Below are 12,445 nucleotides of genomic sequence, written 5' to 3'. Positions count from 1 at the left end.
ATGCAGCTTTTACCTTCCATGAACAGCCCGTGCACGTAGGAGCCTTCTCTAGGGGGAAATGTTATTTCCTCGCGGGTTTTCTTGGTCACCTCCGCTGCCAGACACATCTTGTCCAGTGGCCACTGCTTTTTCCTGGCTGTGGACTGCATGATGGCTGTGAGGAAGGACTGGGGGTTGAAGAATCCCGCCAGCCACACTGTTGCAGGCAGCACAAAATCTGTTGACCAGACTTCCAGTTCCTGGAAAATAAAGCAGCAGAGTCCTTTAGGGTGGAGGGCATGCTGTGAGCTGCAGGGCACTGTGGCAGAGCTGATGCTCTGCTGTGCGTAAGCCAAGCTTCAGCTGATCTTGGAGAATGGAGGCTGGCTGGAGGTGGTGTGGGAGGAATAAGCAGCAGATTCCCCTGCAGCAATGAAGCTGAAACCCTGAATTCATAGTGCAGAAAATGCTGCTGTTATTTTTTAACAAAGCCAGTTTTATTAATACTTTTTATGGGACACCCAGGGTTGTAATAAGGGGGAGGGGGAGCTGATGTTCTTTTGCCACAGTGATGTACTGTAATGGGAACCCTGGTCAGACTTTTGCTCCCGTTCCTGCAGTACCAGCCCTTTTCAGGTACTTCAGGCTGGTTAAATTGACACTGAGAAATCAATCAGTTACCAATGAAGCAGGGCACTGGTGGGAGAGCCCTGGGCACCCCAGGCTCTGACGGTCACACACACTCTGCTCACCCTGATCCGCAGGAGCAGGTCTGCGTACCAGTTGGCCAGGGTGAGGAGGGACGGGTAGGCATAACGTGTCCATGATTCTGGAACGTTGTCATAGAAGAGAGCATTTGACAGCTCTTCCATCTCGGATGTAATCGTCAGCTCTCCCTTTGAGAAAGAGAAAAGCCCAGGCAGTGTCACCTGCAGCCGGTGCTGGGACAGCCCGAGGGACGTGTGTGGGCTCTGGGAGCACAAGGCAGGGGCTGCCCGGTGCTGCTGGGCCAGCTTGGTGGGTGGGAGCTGCAGCAAAGGCATCAGAGAGGGCTTTGCAATACTGGGAGATGACCCAGGCACCGCCTGCTGTGTACCTGCAGTCCCAGGTCCAGCTCCTTCAGCGAGCGCCTCATCTCGTTGGTCAGGATGTTCATCCTCTCACACTCCTGGAGGGCTACAACCGTGTATGGGGTTTTTTCCTTTGCCTTTCCCATCATCTCCTCCATGTTGAACGGGTCTGGCAGCTGCTGGATGATTTCATCCAGGACTGCCTTCACCTGAAATGAGAATGCCATAAACTGCTCTTGCCCAGAGAAAAGTGCTGCAGGAACCATTTAATTAAGTGGTTAAGATTTTTTTCTTTTTCTGCCCTGGTGTTTCTTTGTACCTCCTCCTCTGTTACACTCCATTCTGTTATTAACTGCTCTTGGGTCTTAAAAAGCTGTAGTAGGGCTGGAATCCCCTCCCTCTGCTATCCCTTCCTTCCTGCTATGGGCTGCTCTGTCAGTTGTCTCCAGACCTGTATCTGCCTCCCCTCTCTAGCCTCTCAGTTGTCACCCTTAAGAGGTTTTTTTTCCCCAAAGTAATTACTTCCCCCCACCTTAAAAAAAATCAGTTATTTCTGCCACAAAGGGCTTTACTCGCCTGTTCCTCTCGGGAGACACCCGAGCCTCCGGCAGCCTCGGATTCCTTGGGCTGCAGCTCCAGCACTGTGCGGAAGAGCCTGTCCGAGGTGACGGTCAGGAATCCCATCTCTGCATTGGGGTGCAGCCCGTACAGGTGGGGGCTCTCTCCTGGCAGGTTGTCATCGATGTACTGGTGGTAGGCCTGGGTGCAGGGTCTGACTTAGCTTGGAAGTGCAGGCAAAGGAGCCCAGAGTTCCCTGCAACCTTGAAAACCCATCACCACTCTTGGGGCCCTTCACGGCACCTGCCCGTGGGCACGGAGGCTCTTTTTTAACTTGTGTCTCAGCCAAGCTTTTCCCTTTCCATCTCAACCACAGGAATTACTTTTGCAGCAATTCTGCATATTCCCAGGGGACTGACACTCTCTGCCTACCTTTCCCTTGGTGAGTGAGGGGGAACGTGTGCTCATGCCAGTTTTTCCAGAGCAGGGGTTTTCTAGAGAAGATTGTAATGTTTCTCACCTCGTAATCCATGCGGGGAGGGATCATGAACCCTGGAGCCAAGGACACTTCTCCGTCCAGCATCTCGGGCTGCACGTACTCGCTCAGGTACGTGCGGCACAGCCGGCGGTCCCAGTCGTCCGTGATGTGCCCCCCGTACATGATCTCCCCAAACAGGTACCGGAGGTCATCCCACGGGACCTACACAGAGAAGCTCAAGCTGGGGCTCTCCCTGGAGTTCCCCATGCAGCCACAGAGTGATGGCTGCAGGATTGTGTGTGAGGGAGGTAACAGTCCCTGGACGCACAGAGGCTTGGGAAGAGGGGTGTCTCTTGATCACCCACAGTTTTCTCCCTCTCTCAGTATGAACACAGCCATCCTGTCTTTTTTCCAACCAGCACTGATCTCATCTGTGAGGGCCGGTCTAAAGGTGAGTCTTCAGCCCTGCTCACTGCACCTGCATTCTTGGGGCAGGCTTTGCTTTTTAGGTGGAACCACCCACCAACCACCATGGCATGGGTTGGAGCAGGCAGGTGGGCAGAGCAGGTACTTGCCTGGCTGGTGCTTGATGCCTTTTTCAGCCATCTTGGTCAGGCTGAGTACTCATCCCCTTCCCCTGCCTGAGCGTGCAGGGAGCAGAGCAGGAGCTGCTCCTGGCTCTGGGCTTTGTGAGATGATGTTTGTGCTGCAAACTGGTGAATGTTCTGAGCAAGGCCAGTTGCTGCATGTGTGCTGTGCTGTGCTGAGGAGCAGTCACCTTGTCATCCCTCACCTTGGCGTTGGCCTCCAGGTAGTTCTGCAGGACGTTGACAGAGACGGTCAGGTCGCCATTGTTGAAGGGGTAGGACCTGTTCCAGCCCTGGGTCCCGAACCTGCGCCGCTCAGCCACCGCGGCGTGGAAGTAGCAGAGGGCAAACAGGATGCACCTGAACTCCGACTCTTTGCTGCACTGCTCCAGAATTTCCTGCAGAGGAACAGTGAGGGTGGGTTGCACCTGAATACTGCTATCAGATGCCCCTCTCATGAAGAACATTCATAGGCAAAAGAGAACCGAAAGTGTTCATTAGAAAAAAAAGGCACACAATTGTATTTTAATGATTTCCTAGTTGGTAATTTTTGCACTCATTTGTTTATGAAGGAATTCGGAGTTCACACCTCAATGCCCTGCTGACAGCTGAGCAAAGCTGCAGCAGCTCCAGGTTCAGCCTCAGGAATGTCACTCTGGCAACCTGGCACTTCCTTGTGTTGGAAACCCTCGGGCAGCTCTGGTTACCCCTAAACCCCTGCCAGAAGGGGCCCCTGGGCACTCCAGGAGGACGTGCTGGTGAAGGCTGGCTCCAGGTGCAGTGTCCCTGGCAGCAGAGACACTCTGAGGTGAGGTGCTCAGCCTGTGGAGCCCAGGAGGGGATGAGCCGTACCTGGAGCCCAGAACGGCCCCAGGAGCACGGGGTACCTGGTTGAAGAGGTCCAGGGCTCCGTGCAGGTTGGCACGCATGCCTGTGGGCGGCTCGTTGGTGATCTTGATGGAGTTGTCCAGCAGCCCCTGCGGGATGATGTGTGTCTCGGGGCTGGGGGCTGGCTCAGCGCTCATGTACAGGCGGTACTCGGGGTGGCTTTCTAGGCTGTGGTGCTCCACCAGCTTCTCCAGCGTGCTCAGCCACCGTGCCACCAGGTGGATGTTCTGCAAAAGAAACTCTGCACCTTGAGAATCTCACTTCCCCCCACCCTGATTCCTGCTGTGGCTCCACAGGGGGAAGGTGCTGGGTGCTGCCAGCCAGCCCAGGCAGCGTCACTGCCATTGCCAGCAGGGTCACCCTGTGTGCTGTGCCTGGACTAGCAGGACTGTGTGCCCTGTGCTGTGCCCCACTGCCCCCACCCACCTGCAGGATGACCCAGTGGCCCTCGGCAGCTGCCACCTCCATGGCGTGCTCTGCCACCACCTCCTGGCCCTGCCCCAGGGACACGTTGTGGATCTTCCCGTTGTCAATGGTGAATCCCAGCCTCGTGCCTGCGAGGGGAATGTCTGCAGTCAGTATCAGCACTGAGTGGGTCCCTGCAGTTCTGGCTGCTTGGCCAGGGGGCTGGTGCCAGTCTGGGGTGGGCAGTGCCTCACCCAGAGCCTCCACGTCCTTCAGTGGGTCAACACCAGGGGAGAGGATGAAGAACATGGGCGAGGAGGGGCTACTCTCCTTGTACACCTCAGAGAAATCAATGCTCCTTCCTTTCACATACTTGCTTCCCATTTTCTCTTCCACAAAGTTCCTACAGAAAAATAGAACCACCCTGTGAGATGGGAACAGTCCCTGGTTGCAGCTGGAGTGGTGACACTCTGGGCTCTTGCAGGAGAGCCCTGTGCTGGGCACCAGGTACCTGATGGCATAGGTCATCCTGTCAGGGCGCAGGCACCGCAGCACACACAGCTTCTGCAGGGGTGTCTTGTTCTTCCAGTCCATGGGGAGCACCTCGTTCTCTGGCGCCTCCATCTCCACAAACCTTTTCCATCGCTTTGCTGAGCTCTCGATGTCGTTCTCCAGGCTGGTGAACTCGTCCATTTCTGAAAGCGCCTTCAGGTTCCACAGAGAAGGACTGAATCACTCCTGGGCTCTGCTCATCCCCAGGGCCCCCCTGCAGGTGACCCCAGACCCGCTGCACCGTGCTGGCATTGCCTTGGCACAGTGGGTGACTGCACAGACCCACCTTGACAGCACCCCAGTTCTGGTTTGGCAGGAAGTCCACAGGGGACGTGACTCCAGTCTTGGAAGGGAAGCGCAGGAGAAAGTCCAGCTCTGCTGGGTTCACTTCTTTCTTGAGGGCCAGGACCTGAGAGTTGGGAGTGCAGCATCACAGCCCACGGCCCCAGTGTGAGGGGTGAGAGGCTCTGAGCATCCACAGCAGCACCAGAGTAAGAGAACAAGCTGCCTAAAGCCACGTGAATGCCTGTGGTACAGCAGGAGGGATTACCTGGAAGGTAACCTGGGCCAGGAAGATGAGTTTGTCTCTCTCAAAGAGGCCCTGAGCAGTGTACACATAGACGGAGAATGTGATCTGGTCGGTCAGGTTGATCACCCTTTCCCGGGTGTCGTCGCTGGGGACTGCTCGCTCGATGGCTTTCTCAAAGACCCCGTTGAAGGCCTGAGGAGATCCCAGCAGGCATCAGCCTGTGGCTGCTGGGGTCTTGTCAGCAGCATGAAAGCTGAAGCATCGAATCTCTGTGCTGCCCCAGCTCTGTCCCACCCACAGACATCTCTGTCCCTCCTCACTCCCCAGCTACCTTGAGAGAGAACTGGTAGATGGGGTTGATCTTGCAGAGGTCACTCAGGATGAAGTACAGCAGGGATGCACGCTCTGCTGCCGGCCGGTAGTTCTCTCTCGCAACGTTTATTTGTACTTCAGTGACTTTGGCTTCTTTTACCTGGAGGTGCAGGGGGGTGGGTGTCACCAGAACCCCGTCACACAGCAAAGCAGTGCCCACCCTCCTGCTGGGTGCCCAGACGAGCTGTCCCTCTGCCTGTGGCACCAGCTCCAGCGAGCACATTTACCTTCTCCTCAATTTCCTTGGCTGTGCGCTTCGTTATCTCCAGGTTCTCCACCAGTGCTGTGTCCCGCAGGAAATCTCCCCCGGCAGCCGACAGCCGGGCGAGCAGGGAGTCCTCCAGCTCCTTCAGCTTGATCTTGAACTCGTTCTGGCTCTTGGTCAGGCTTGCCTGCAGGAGCAGCACCCAGGGATGTGTCACTCGAGATCACACCCGAGGGCTGGCGCCAGTCCCCGGTCATAGGGGCACCAAGGTGCTGGTGGAGGGAGGGTGGATGTGGCCCTGCTGGCTCCCAGCACCAGCCCAGGGTGAGGTGATGAGTGCACTCAGGCAGTGCTGGCTGCTCGGAGCTTCCTTGGCTCCTGCTGAACAGCAGCGGGCACAGAGGGGAGCTCTGACACTCCCTGCCCAGAGCCTCCACAGTGCCCCGGCCTCCCCATCCCTCTGAGCAGCCCCCATGCCCCTGCACCTTCAGGGCCTCCAGGTCTGGCCGCTCCCGGGCCACCACAGCAGCCAGCAGCTGGTCCTCCAGGCCCTCCCGTGTCACCAAGAAGTTGATGAGAGTGCACTGAGCCTGCACCTCTGGCTTGTAGTGCGGGTTGAAACTTCGGGTATGCAGGATTAGGCGGAACTGCTGGTTATACTCTACTTCTTTATCTCCAATCCTAATGTATCTGTTCAGTTAATTAAACAAATTAATCCCCGCACACTGGGCAGTAACTCGTCACAGACAGATGCCCTCAGCCTATGTCCTGTTCCTGGCCGCTTGGGATGAATTTCTTTGGTTGGGAAAAGGCACAGCAAGGGCAGAAGTACCAAACCAGACTTGGCAGGGCAAGGATGGAGGAACAGGAGCTGGAGGCTGCCCTGCCACAGCCCCTCATGGCCTCTGGGGTGCAGTTCCCCTTCCAGCTTTTCATGCCACATGGCGGGTGTCCCAGGGAACATGTCCTTGAGTCACTAAATGAGCTGGATGCCAAGGACCAGGCCACATTCAGTACAGATGTCCTCCATGGGACATACTGGAGAGCACTGGGGTTGTGGCCAAAGCAAAAGAAGGATCAGGCTCCCAGGCTGCCCACAGTGAAGGTGCATCTAGCAGCATTTTGGGGCAGCAGTGGCTGCTTGGGGCAGGTGAAACCCCTGAGCACTGGGGTGTGCTGACCTGCCCATTAAGGTCCTGCCCAGCAGCGGGTCCAGCACTGCCTCTATGGTCTCCCCGATGTCCTCGATGAGCAGCGTCTGTCCTTCAGAGACCGCCTGGGCAATGATGTCCAGGTATCTGAGGGGGGACAAGGGGAGGTGTCTATGGAAAGCCTGTGCACTGAGGGGGACTCGGGCTGCTGTGGGGGGCTCACAGAGTGCTTTCCACCCGCTGTGCCCTGTTGGGACCCCGTTGTGCTCTGCCAGTCCCCCACAGAGCTTTTGGAGGTGTTGGGTACACCATCAGGGCTGCTGCCCTTGGGTGTCCTGGCTCTGATGGGGGACGTGATTGCCCTGACTCTGCACCCCTCAATGGCAGGGAAAGGGGGGCTGGTGCAGCCTGGGCCTGTGCCCACCCCACAGCCCCTGGCGCACCTCTTCTGGCCCAGGCGGACGATCTGCAGGTCCTCCCCGAATTTGTTCTTGATCCACTTTCCGCCCTGCTGCTGGGCGTCCACGAGCAGCGGCCAGCGCTGCGTGCTGCACAGGATGGCCGCGTTCTCGGTGGAGGTGCGGTCGCTGGGCAGCCCCTGGTTGTTCCAGGCAGCCACGTCGGCCGAGTCCGTGAGGAGGCTCAGGGGGTCCAGGTCCGGGGTGATGGGGATGGGCACCTGCCGGGAGGGGCTGTCGGTGCCTGGGGCAGAGCCGTGGGAGCCCCCGGTGCTGCAGGGCAGGGGGACGCACTCTGGGGTGGAACCTGCGCCCCTCACCTTCTGCGCCTGGAGGAAGGGGAGCCAGTGCTTCTCCAGCAGCTCAGCCCTGTACCTCTTGGTGAAGTATCCGATGTAGGACACGAAGGCAGAGACCAGCAGCACGTCCCCGCACAGCGTCTTCTCCTGCTCTTTGAGATCCTCCACGGACTCAGCCCAGCGCACGTTCTCGGACGCCAGGCCCCCAACGAGCCTAGGGGTAGGAGAGGATGGTGCTGGTGCTGTGGTGCTGGTGCTGTGACCAGGCCAGGGGTGGGTGGCAACTCAGCCATGGTGACCTGGGGCCTTGTCACCAAACATCTCCATGGTTGCCTCCCCCCATGAATGTGTGGCCCAATTAATCTCAGAATTTTTTAATTTTGGGAGGGTATGGGGGGCTCTGCTGTTCCCATGGCCCTGGTGTCAGGGCCACCAGGCAATACCACGGAGCAGCAGCTTGCCCTTCAAAGCCAATGTTTGCATGGTACCTGTTTGCCAAGTTGATGACTTTGCTGGTTTCATCAGCCTCCTGCTGGCATTTGATCTTCTCTGCTGTGGCTTTCTCAAACTGAGCAGTGAGAGTCGCCAGATTTTGATTCAGGGCCTTTGAAAGAGAACAGCCCCAGAGCTATTCCCTGCCCAGATGGGAAGCTCCATGGTCCCAGAACTCTGTAGCATCTCCGGCCCAGCACAGTGTTTGGGCCGGGCTCTGGGTACAGAGAGTTCATTTGCTCCTTTGGTGGCTGGGGGCTGTGGGGACACACACTTACCACAATTTTGCTCTTGATTTTACTCAGCCTTGCCTGTGCCTCTGCCAGCTCGGCATCAGCATCGGCCACTGCCTGTCTCTTGGGCTTCACTATGCAGTGCACCTCGTAGAAGCGCACCATGTTGAGGCACCAGGAGCACAGCCCTGCTGCAGCCGTGGACTTGGACTTGATGAACTCGGGATTAAAGCTGGGGTCGTTCCGGTAGGGCCTGGAGCAGGAGGGGAGGACAGCCGTGCTGAGGAGCTGCCGGCACCTGTCCCTCTCCTCCCGTCCCTCCCGGCGCTTGGGCTGCCTCTGGGTGGCAGCGTGGCAGAGCAGGGCCAGCGCCTGCATCCCATTCCTGTCCCCAAACCCTGCTGAGCTCTGCGTCCCCATGGCCTGCCTGCCAGGGCAGCTGGTGGCAGGGGCTGTGAAGGGGCAGGAACCAGCCATGGACTCACTCAAATGCCTTGAGACAGGGCTCAGGGATGTTTTCCCCATCAAAGTTTTTTAAGCTTGCAAGGAAAGTGTCTGCTTTTCCTATCTTGACTTTTCCTGCTGTCCAGCTCTTGTCCTTCGGAATCTTGCCGTTTTCAGCTGTCAGAATCAGCACAGCTGCCATCACGTTCACTACCTCTGGCGGTGGGGACCCAAAGGACTTCAGCTCTGTCAGGTTGTACTGGGGAGGGACCACAGGGCCCTGAGCATCCTCCTGGGCAGGGCTGCCGGCCCTGCTGGGCACCTGCCTCCCCTGAGAGCTCACCCACCTTGTTGAGCGTGTCGAGCGCCTCGCGGGCGGCCGAGAGCACCACCTCTGCTTCTGCCAGGTCGCTCGCGCAGGCTCGCTGCTTCTCAGCCACCATCTGGGGAGGGAGGACGTGGCATGGGGTAAGTGGCTGTAACCACAGAGCTCACGCTGCCCTGTCCCATATTGGACACCAGCTCAGCACTTTGTACCTTGTTGATGGCCTCGACCTTCAGCTCCTCCTCATCAGCAATGGCTTTCTCCTTGCTGACCTTCTCTGTCTCAACGCCCACCACGTGGATCAGTTTGTCTGTGTCCTCATTCTTCTGCTTCAGCTCTACCTCCTGGACTGCCAGCATGGCTTTCAGGTCATCCACCTCAATGAGGGAAGAAACAGAGCAGATAAAAGGACTGATCCTGCCAAACTCTGCCTGGTGGAGCAGCAGTGTCTCGTTATGGGGCTTGGGGACCTCACAGACACTGTGACCATCCTGCAGGGATGTGCCTGCTCTCTCCCCCGTGCCAGACCCAGAACAGGCATGATGCACAGGAGGGGCTGTGGGCAGGCACCTGTGATGCTGTGCTCCGCAGCTTCATCAGCCCCTTCTCCAGCCTGTCGATGCTGCTGAAGAGCTTGTTCCTTTTATCTGCCAGCAGGTTCTGGTAGAGCTTTATCTGCTCCAGGAAGGTCTTTGGCGTGGTGTAGTTATAGCGTCTCTCCACGGTCAGGTAGATCTTGGACATCTCCTTTGAGCTTGTGTGGACGAAGGACATGAACTGGCTGATGGAGGCCTTGACCTCTGGCTGCACAGGGAGCACAGACAGGGAGCTGCTGCAGCAGCTGGCTGTGGTGTGCAGGCTGCACTGAGCCCTCCTGCAAGGCTGGCTCTGTGTGCAGCCACAGAGGCCAGAGCAAAGCGACCCCTTTCATCAGCAGCACAACGCAGAGCTGAGACAGAGCTGGTGGTGAAGGCACTGGTGCTGCTTCCCATGCCCAGCTCTGTCCCTGACATCCCTGTGTGGGGAGCAGCTGCTGTTGCCTGTGCAGGTGTTTTAAGGACAGAATGGAAAGGGAGGGCTCACCCTCACCAGCACAGCACAGGCTGCAGGCTCTGATGCTGGAACCAGCAGTAAACTAATCCCAGGACCTATTCCCAGCTTGCTGTTCCCAGCCCTCTGGGTCATGCCAGGCCCCATCCCTGGGCACACTGAACACAGGGAGCAGCAGAGGAGCAGCTCACTGCCCAGTGCAGCCGTGCTGGGTCCCAGCTCACCTCGATGTCTGGGGTTTCCTCCAGGAAGCGGCTGCTGACGGACACGAGCGCGTCCTCGGGCCACTCGTGGAACCAGTCGATGGCCGTGCAGTTGACCACAGCTGGGAACCTCCTGGCCCGCACACGCAGGGTGGAGCCCACGGGCGAGAAGCAGAGGACGACCTGGGGCAGAGCAGCAGTGCCTGAGGGTGGGGCAGCATCTCTGGAGCTCCACATGACTGCAGGGATCCTGCTGCAGGCCTGAGCTTTGCTGCCTTCCCATTGACTCCCACCAGGGCTGGAACTGGGTTCCATTGGTGCCTGCAGTCAGCAGCTGAGCTCAGGGCTCCTGTGGGTGTCCCTGGGAGTGCCCAGCATGGTCTGTGGCTGTGGAAGCCACTGGTCTGCTCTGCCCGCAGGGAGGTCAATACAGGGCTGTTCTGCCCTGTGCCTCTGGGGCTGGGGGCACCTGGGGAGTCTCTGACAACACCTTTTGCCTAAACCCACCATCCTGGGATGACACCTCAGTGTTCTGTGGCCTGTTGCAAAGAGGTTTTGGATGGGGTAAATCAGGGGCACAGAGAAATCAACCTGGAGAGCAAACACCCACCTTTAACTGGCGCCTGACTTTATCTATAAATAATTTCCAGCAGTTTTCCTTTGTATCCTCCAATCCAAGCGACTTCACTTGAGGCCTCATGGACCCGATGATGGTTTCCATGTCATTATCCTGAAAGAGGCCTGGCACTTCCCCGGACGCCAAGAAATCATTGATCACAACCAGGAATGATTCTTCAGCCACCTGGGAGTCTGTCATCAGGAACACGCTGGGGATGTTCTTCACAGCTGCTTTCATGTACTGGGAGGCAAGGTCCAGCTGGGACAGAGAGAAACGGTCACCCCTCAGTGCAACCCCCACGAGGTGTTCTCCAAAGTGACCAGTTTGGAGCAGCCCTGGGCTGCCCTGGAGCTGCAAGGGAGCCTTTGGGAAGGGAGACTTTGGGAAGGAGCCTTTGGGAAGGAGCCTTTGGGAAGGAGCCGGTGCCAGGTGCTCTGCCCAGGCACAGGGGCAGCACCAGGGCTGCCCACACCACCACCCCCAGTGTCACCAGTAGCTTCTGCCCATGCCTGGCTGGGGGAGCACTGGGGCCCCTTGGGGCAGGACTCAGGGGTGTCACCTGTGGATCCTCATGTGCAAACGCAGTGTCACAAGGAGAGCAGAGCCTGTGAGCCCCCCAGGCGCTGTCACTGCCGGTGCAGGACCCAGCCCCAGGCAGATTGCACTGCGCCAGGGACCAAGGCTGCTCCTACCTTCAGGTCTGGGATGCCGTAGCCTTTCCTCAGCGTGATCTGGAACACGCTCAGGGTGCTGATGTGAGCTGCCAGCCGAGCCAGGCTCTGCTTCCCACTGCCTCCCACCCCCACCAGCAGTGCATTGCCCCGAGGAGACTCCAAGATCCGGCTAATTCTGCAAATGTGAGACACTGCGTCTTCAAATAGCACCTGAAGAGAACAGGAAGGGAAGGTCTGGTGTTCTGGATCAGGCCAGAAAGAGCAGTGAATGCCCCATAATGCACCAACCCAACCAAGCAGTGCGATGCTGCAGTCCCACATTTCCAGGCAGACCTGCCTGACACAGGCACTCACCAGATTCATCGCTGCATTCACCTCATTGTAGCTGTCCAGGGCTTCCCCGAGCAGGGCACTCAGGGATGCCCAGCTTGTCACTGGCATGTACTTGAACTCATCCATGCCCTGGGCAAAGTGGCAGTAGATGTTGGGCTTGGCGAACATCAGCTCCTCATTGATCTCCTGTGAGAGACAATTCCAGCTGTGGGGCTCAGCTGTGGGGCACCTGGGGGCACCTGGGCAGGAGCACCCGACTTTTCAGCACAACTCACCTGAAAGGAGGCTTTGCTGATGTCAGCCATCACCTTCTTGAAGCTGTACTGATCATCTTCATCGACCAGCTTGTCTCCATACACCCTCTCTGCTTCGTGGAGCCAGAGACGCACCAAGTCCACGGGGGTTTTCAGGCAGTCAGGCGTGGAGAAGAGCAGCCCCTGACAAACAAATCCCGCAGCCCTTACGGTCATTTTAGTGCTGCTTAGAGCTGATTGCAAAGGTTTGCTCTGGGAGAGGCCAAGGCCCTTTTCAGGGACATGGT

The 12,445-nt window shown here is 57.8% G+C and overlaps 1 protein-coding gene across 1 annotated transcript in view; it reads right to left on the bottom strand.

Moving 5' to 3' along the window:
* Positions 1–12,445, bottom strand: part of DNAH17 (dynein axonemal heavy chain 17) — a 32,049-nt gene that overhangs the window by 1,024 nt on the left and 18,580 nt on the right. The window contains exons 51-79 of the mRNA XM_059485638.1: positions 12,180–12,341; positions 11,926–12,090; positions 11,590–11,781; positions 10,889–11,155; positions 10,300–10,461; positions 9,596–9,829; positions 9,238–9,402; positions 9,048–9,143; positions 8,742–8,959; positions 8,302–8,509; positions 8,020–8,135; positions 7,553–7,745; positions 7,218–7,453; positions 6,805–6,921; positions 6,109–6,313; positions 5,646–5,810; positions 5,378–5,518; positions 5,068–5,238; positions 4,804–4,926; positions 4,477–4,670; positions 4,220–4,368; positions 3,987–4,114; positions 3,560–3,787; positions 2,879–3,070; positions 2,128–2,307; positions 1,626–1,808; positions 1,076–1,258; positions 732–875; positions 14–239 (exon numbers count right to left, since the gene is read on the bottom strand). Coding sequence (XP_059341621.1) covers positions 14–239; positions 732–875; positions 1,076–1,258; positions 1,626–1,808; positions 2,128–2,307; positions 2,879–3,070; positions 3,560–3,787; positions 3,987–4,114; positions 4,220–4,368; positions 4,477–4,670; positions 4,804–4,926; positions 5,068–5,238; positions 5,378–5,518; positions 5,646–5,810; positions 6,109–6,313; positions 6,805–6,921; positions 7,218–7,453; positions 7,553–7,745; positions 8,020–8,135; positions 8,302–8,509; positions 8,742–8,959; positions 9,048–9,143; positions 9,238–9,402; positions 9,596–9,829; positions 10,300–10,461; positions 10,889–11,155; positions 11,590–11,781; positions 11,926–12,090; positions 12,180–12,341 — 5,143 coding nt within the window. The remainder of the gene's footprint in view (positions 1–13; positions 240–731; positions 876–1,075; positions 1,259–1,625; positions 1,809–2,127; positions 2,308–2,878; positions 3,071–3,559; positions 3,788–3,986; positions 4,115–4,219; positions 4,369–4,476; positions 4,671–4,803; positions 4,927–5,067; positions 5,239–5,377; positions 5,519–5,645; positions 5,811–6,108; positions 6,314–6,804; positions 6,922–7,217; positions 7,454–7,552; positions 7,746–8,019; positions 8,136–8,301; positions 8,510–8,741; positions 8,960–9,047; positions 9,144–9,237; positions 9,403–9,595; positions 9,830–10,299; positions 10,462–10,888; positions 11,156–11,589; positions 11,782–11,925; positions 12,091–12,179; positions 12,342–12,445) is intronic.

This window comes from Ammospiza nelsoni, chromosome 19, assembly GCF_027579445.1.
Source record: "Ammospiza nelsoni isolate bAmmNel1 chromosome 19, bAmmNel1.pri, whole genome shotgun sequence".
NCBI lineage: Eukaryota > Metazoa > Chordata > Aves > Passeriformes > Passerellidae > Ammospiza > Ammospiza nelsoni.
Note: the sequence above shows the minus strand (reverse complement) of the source record. Positions and strands in the feature narration are given on the sequence as shown.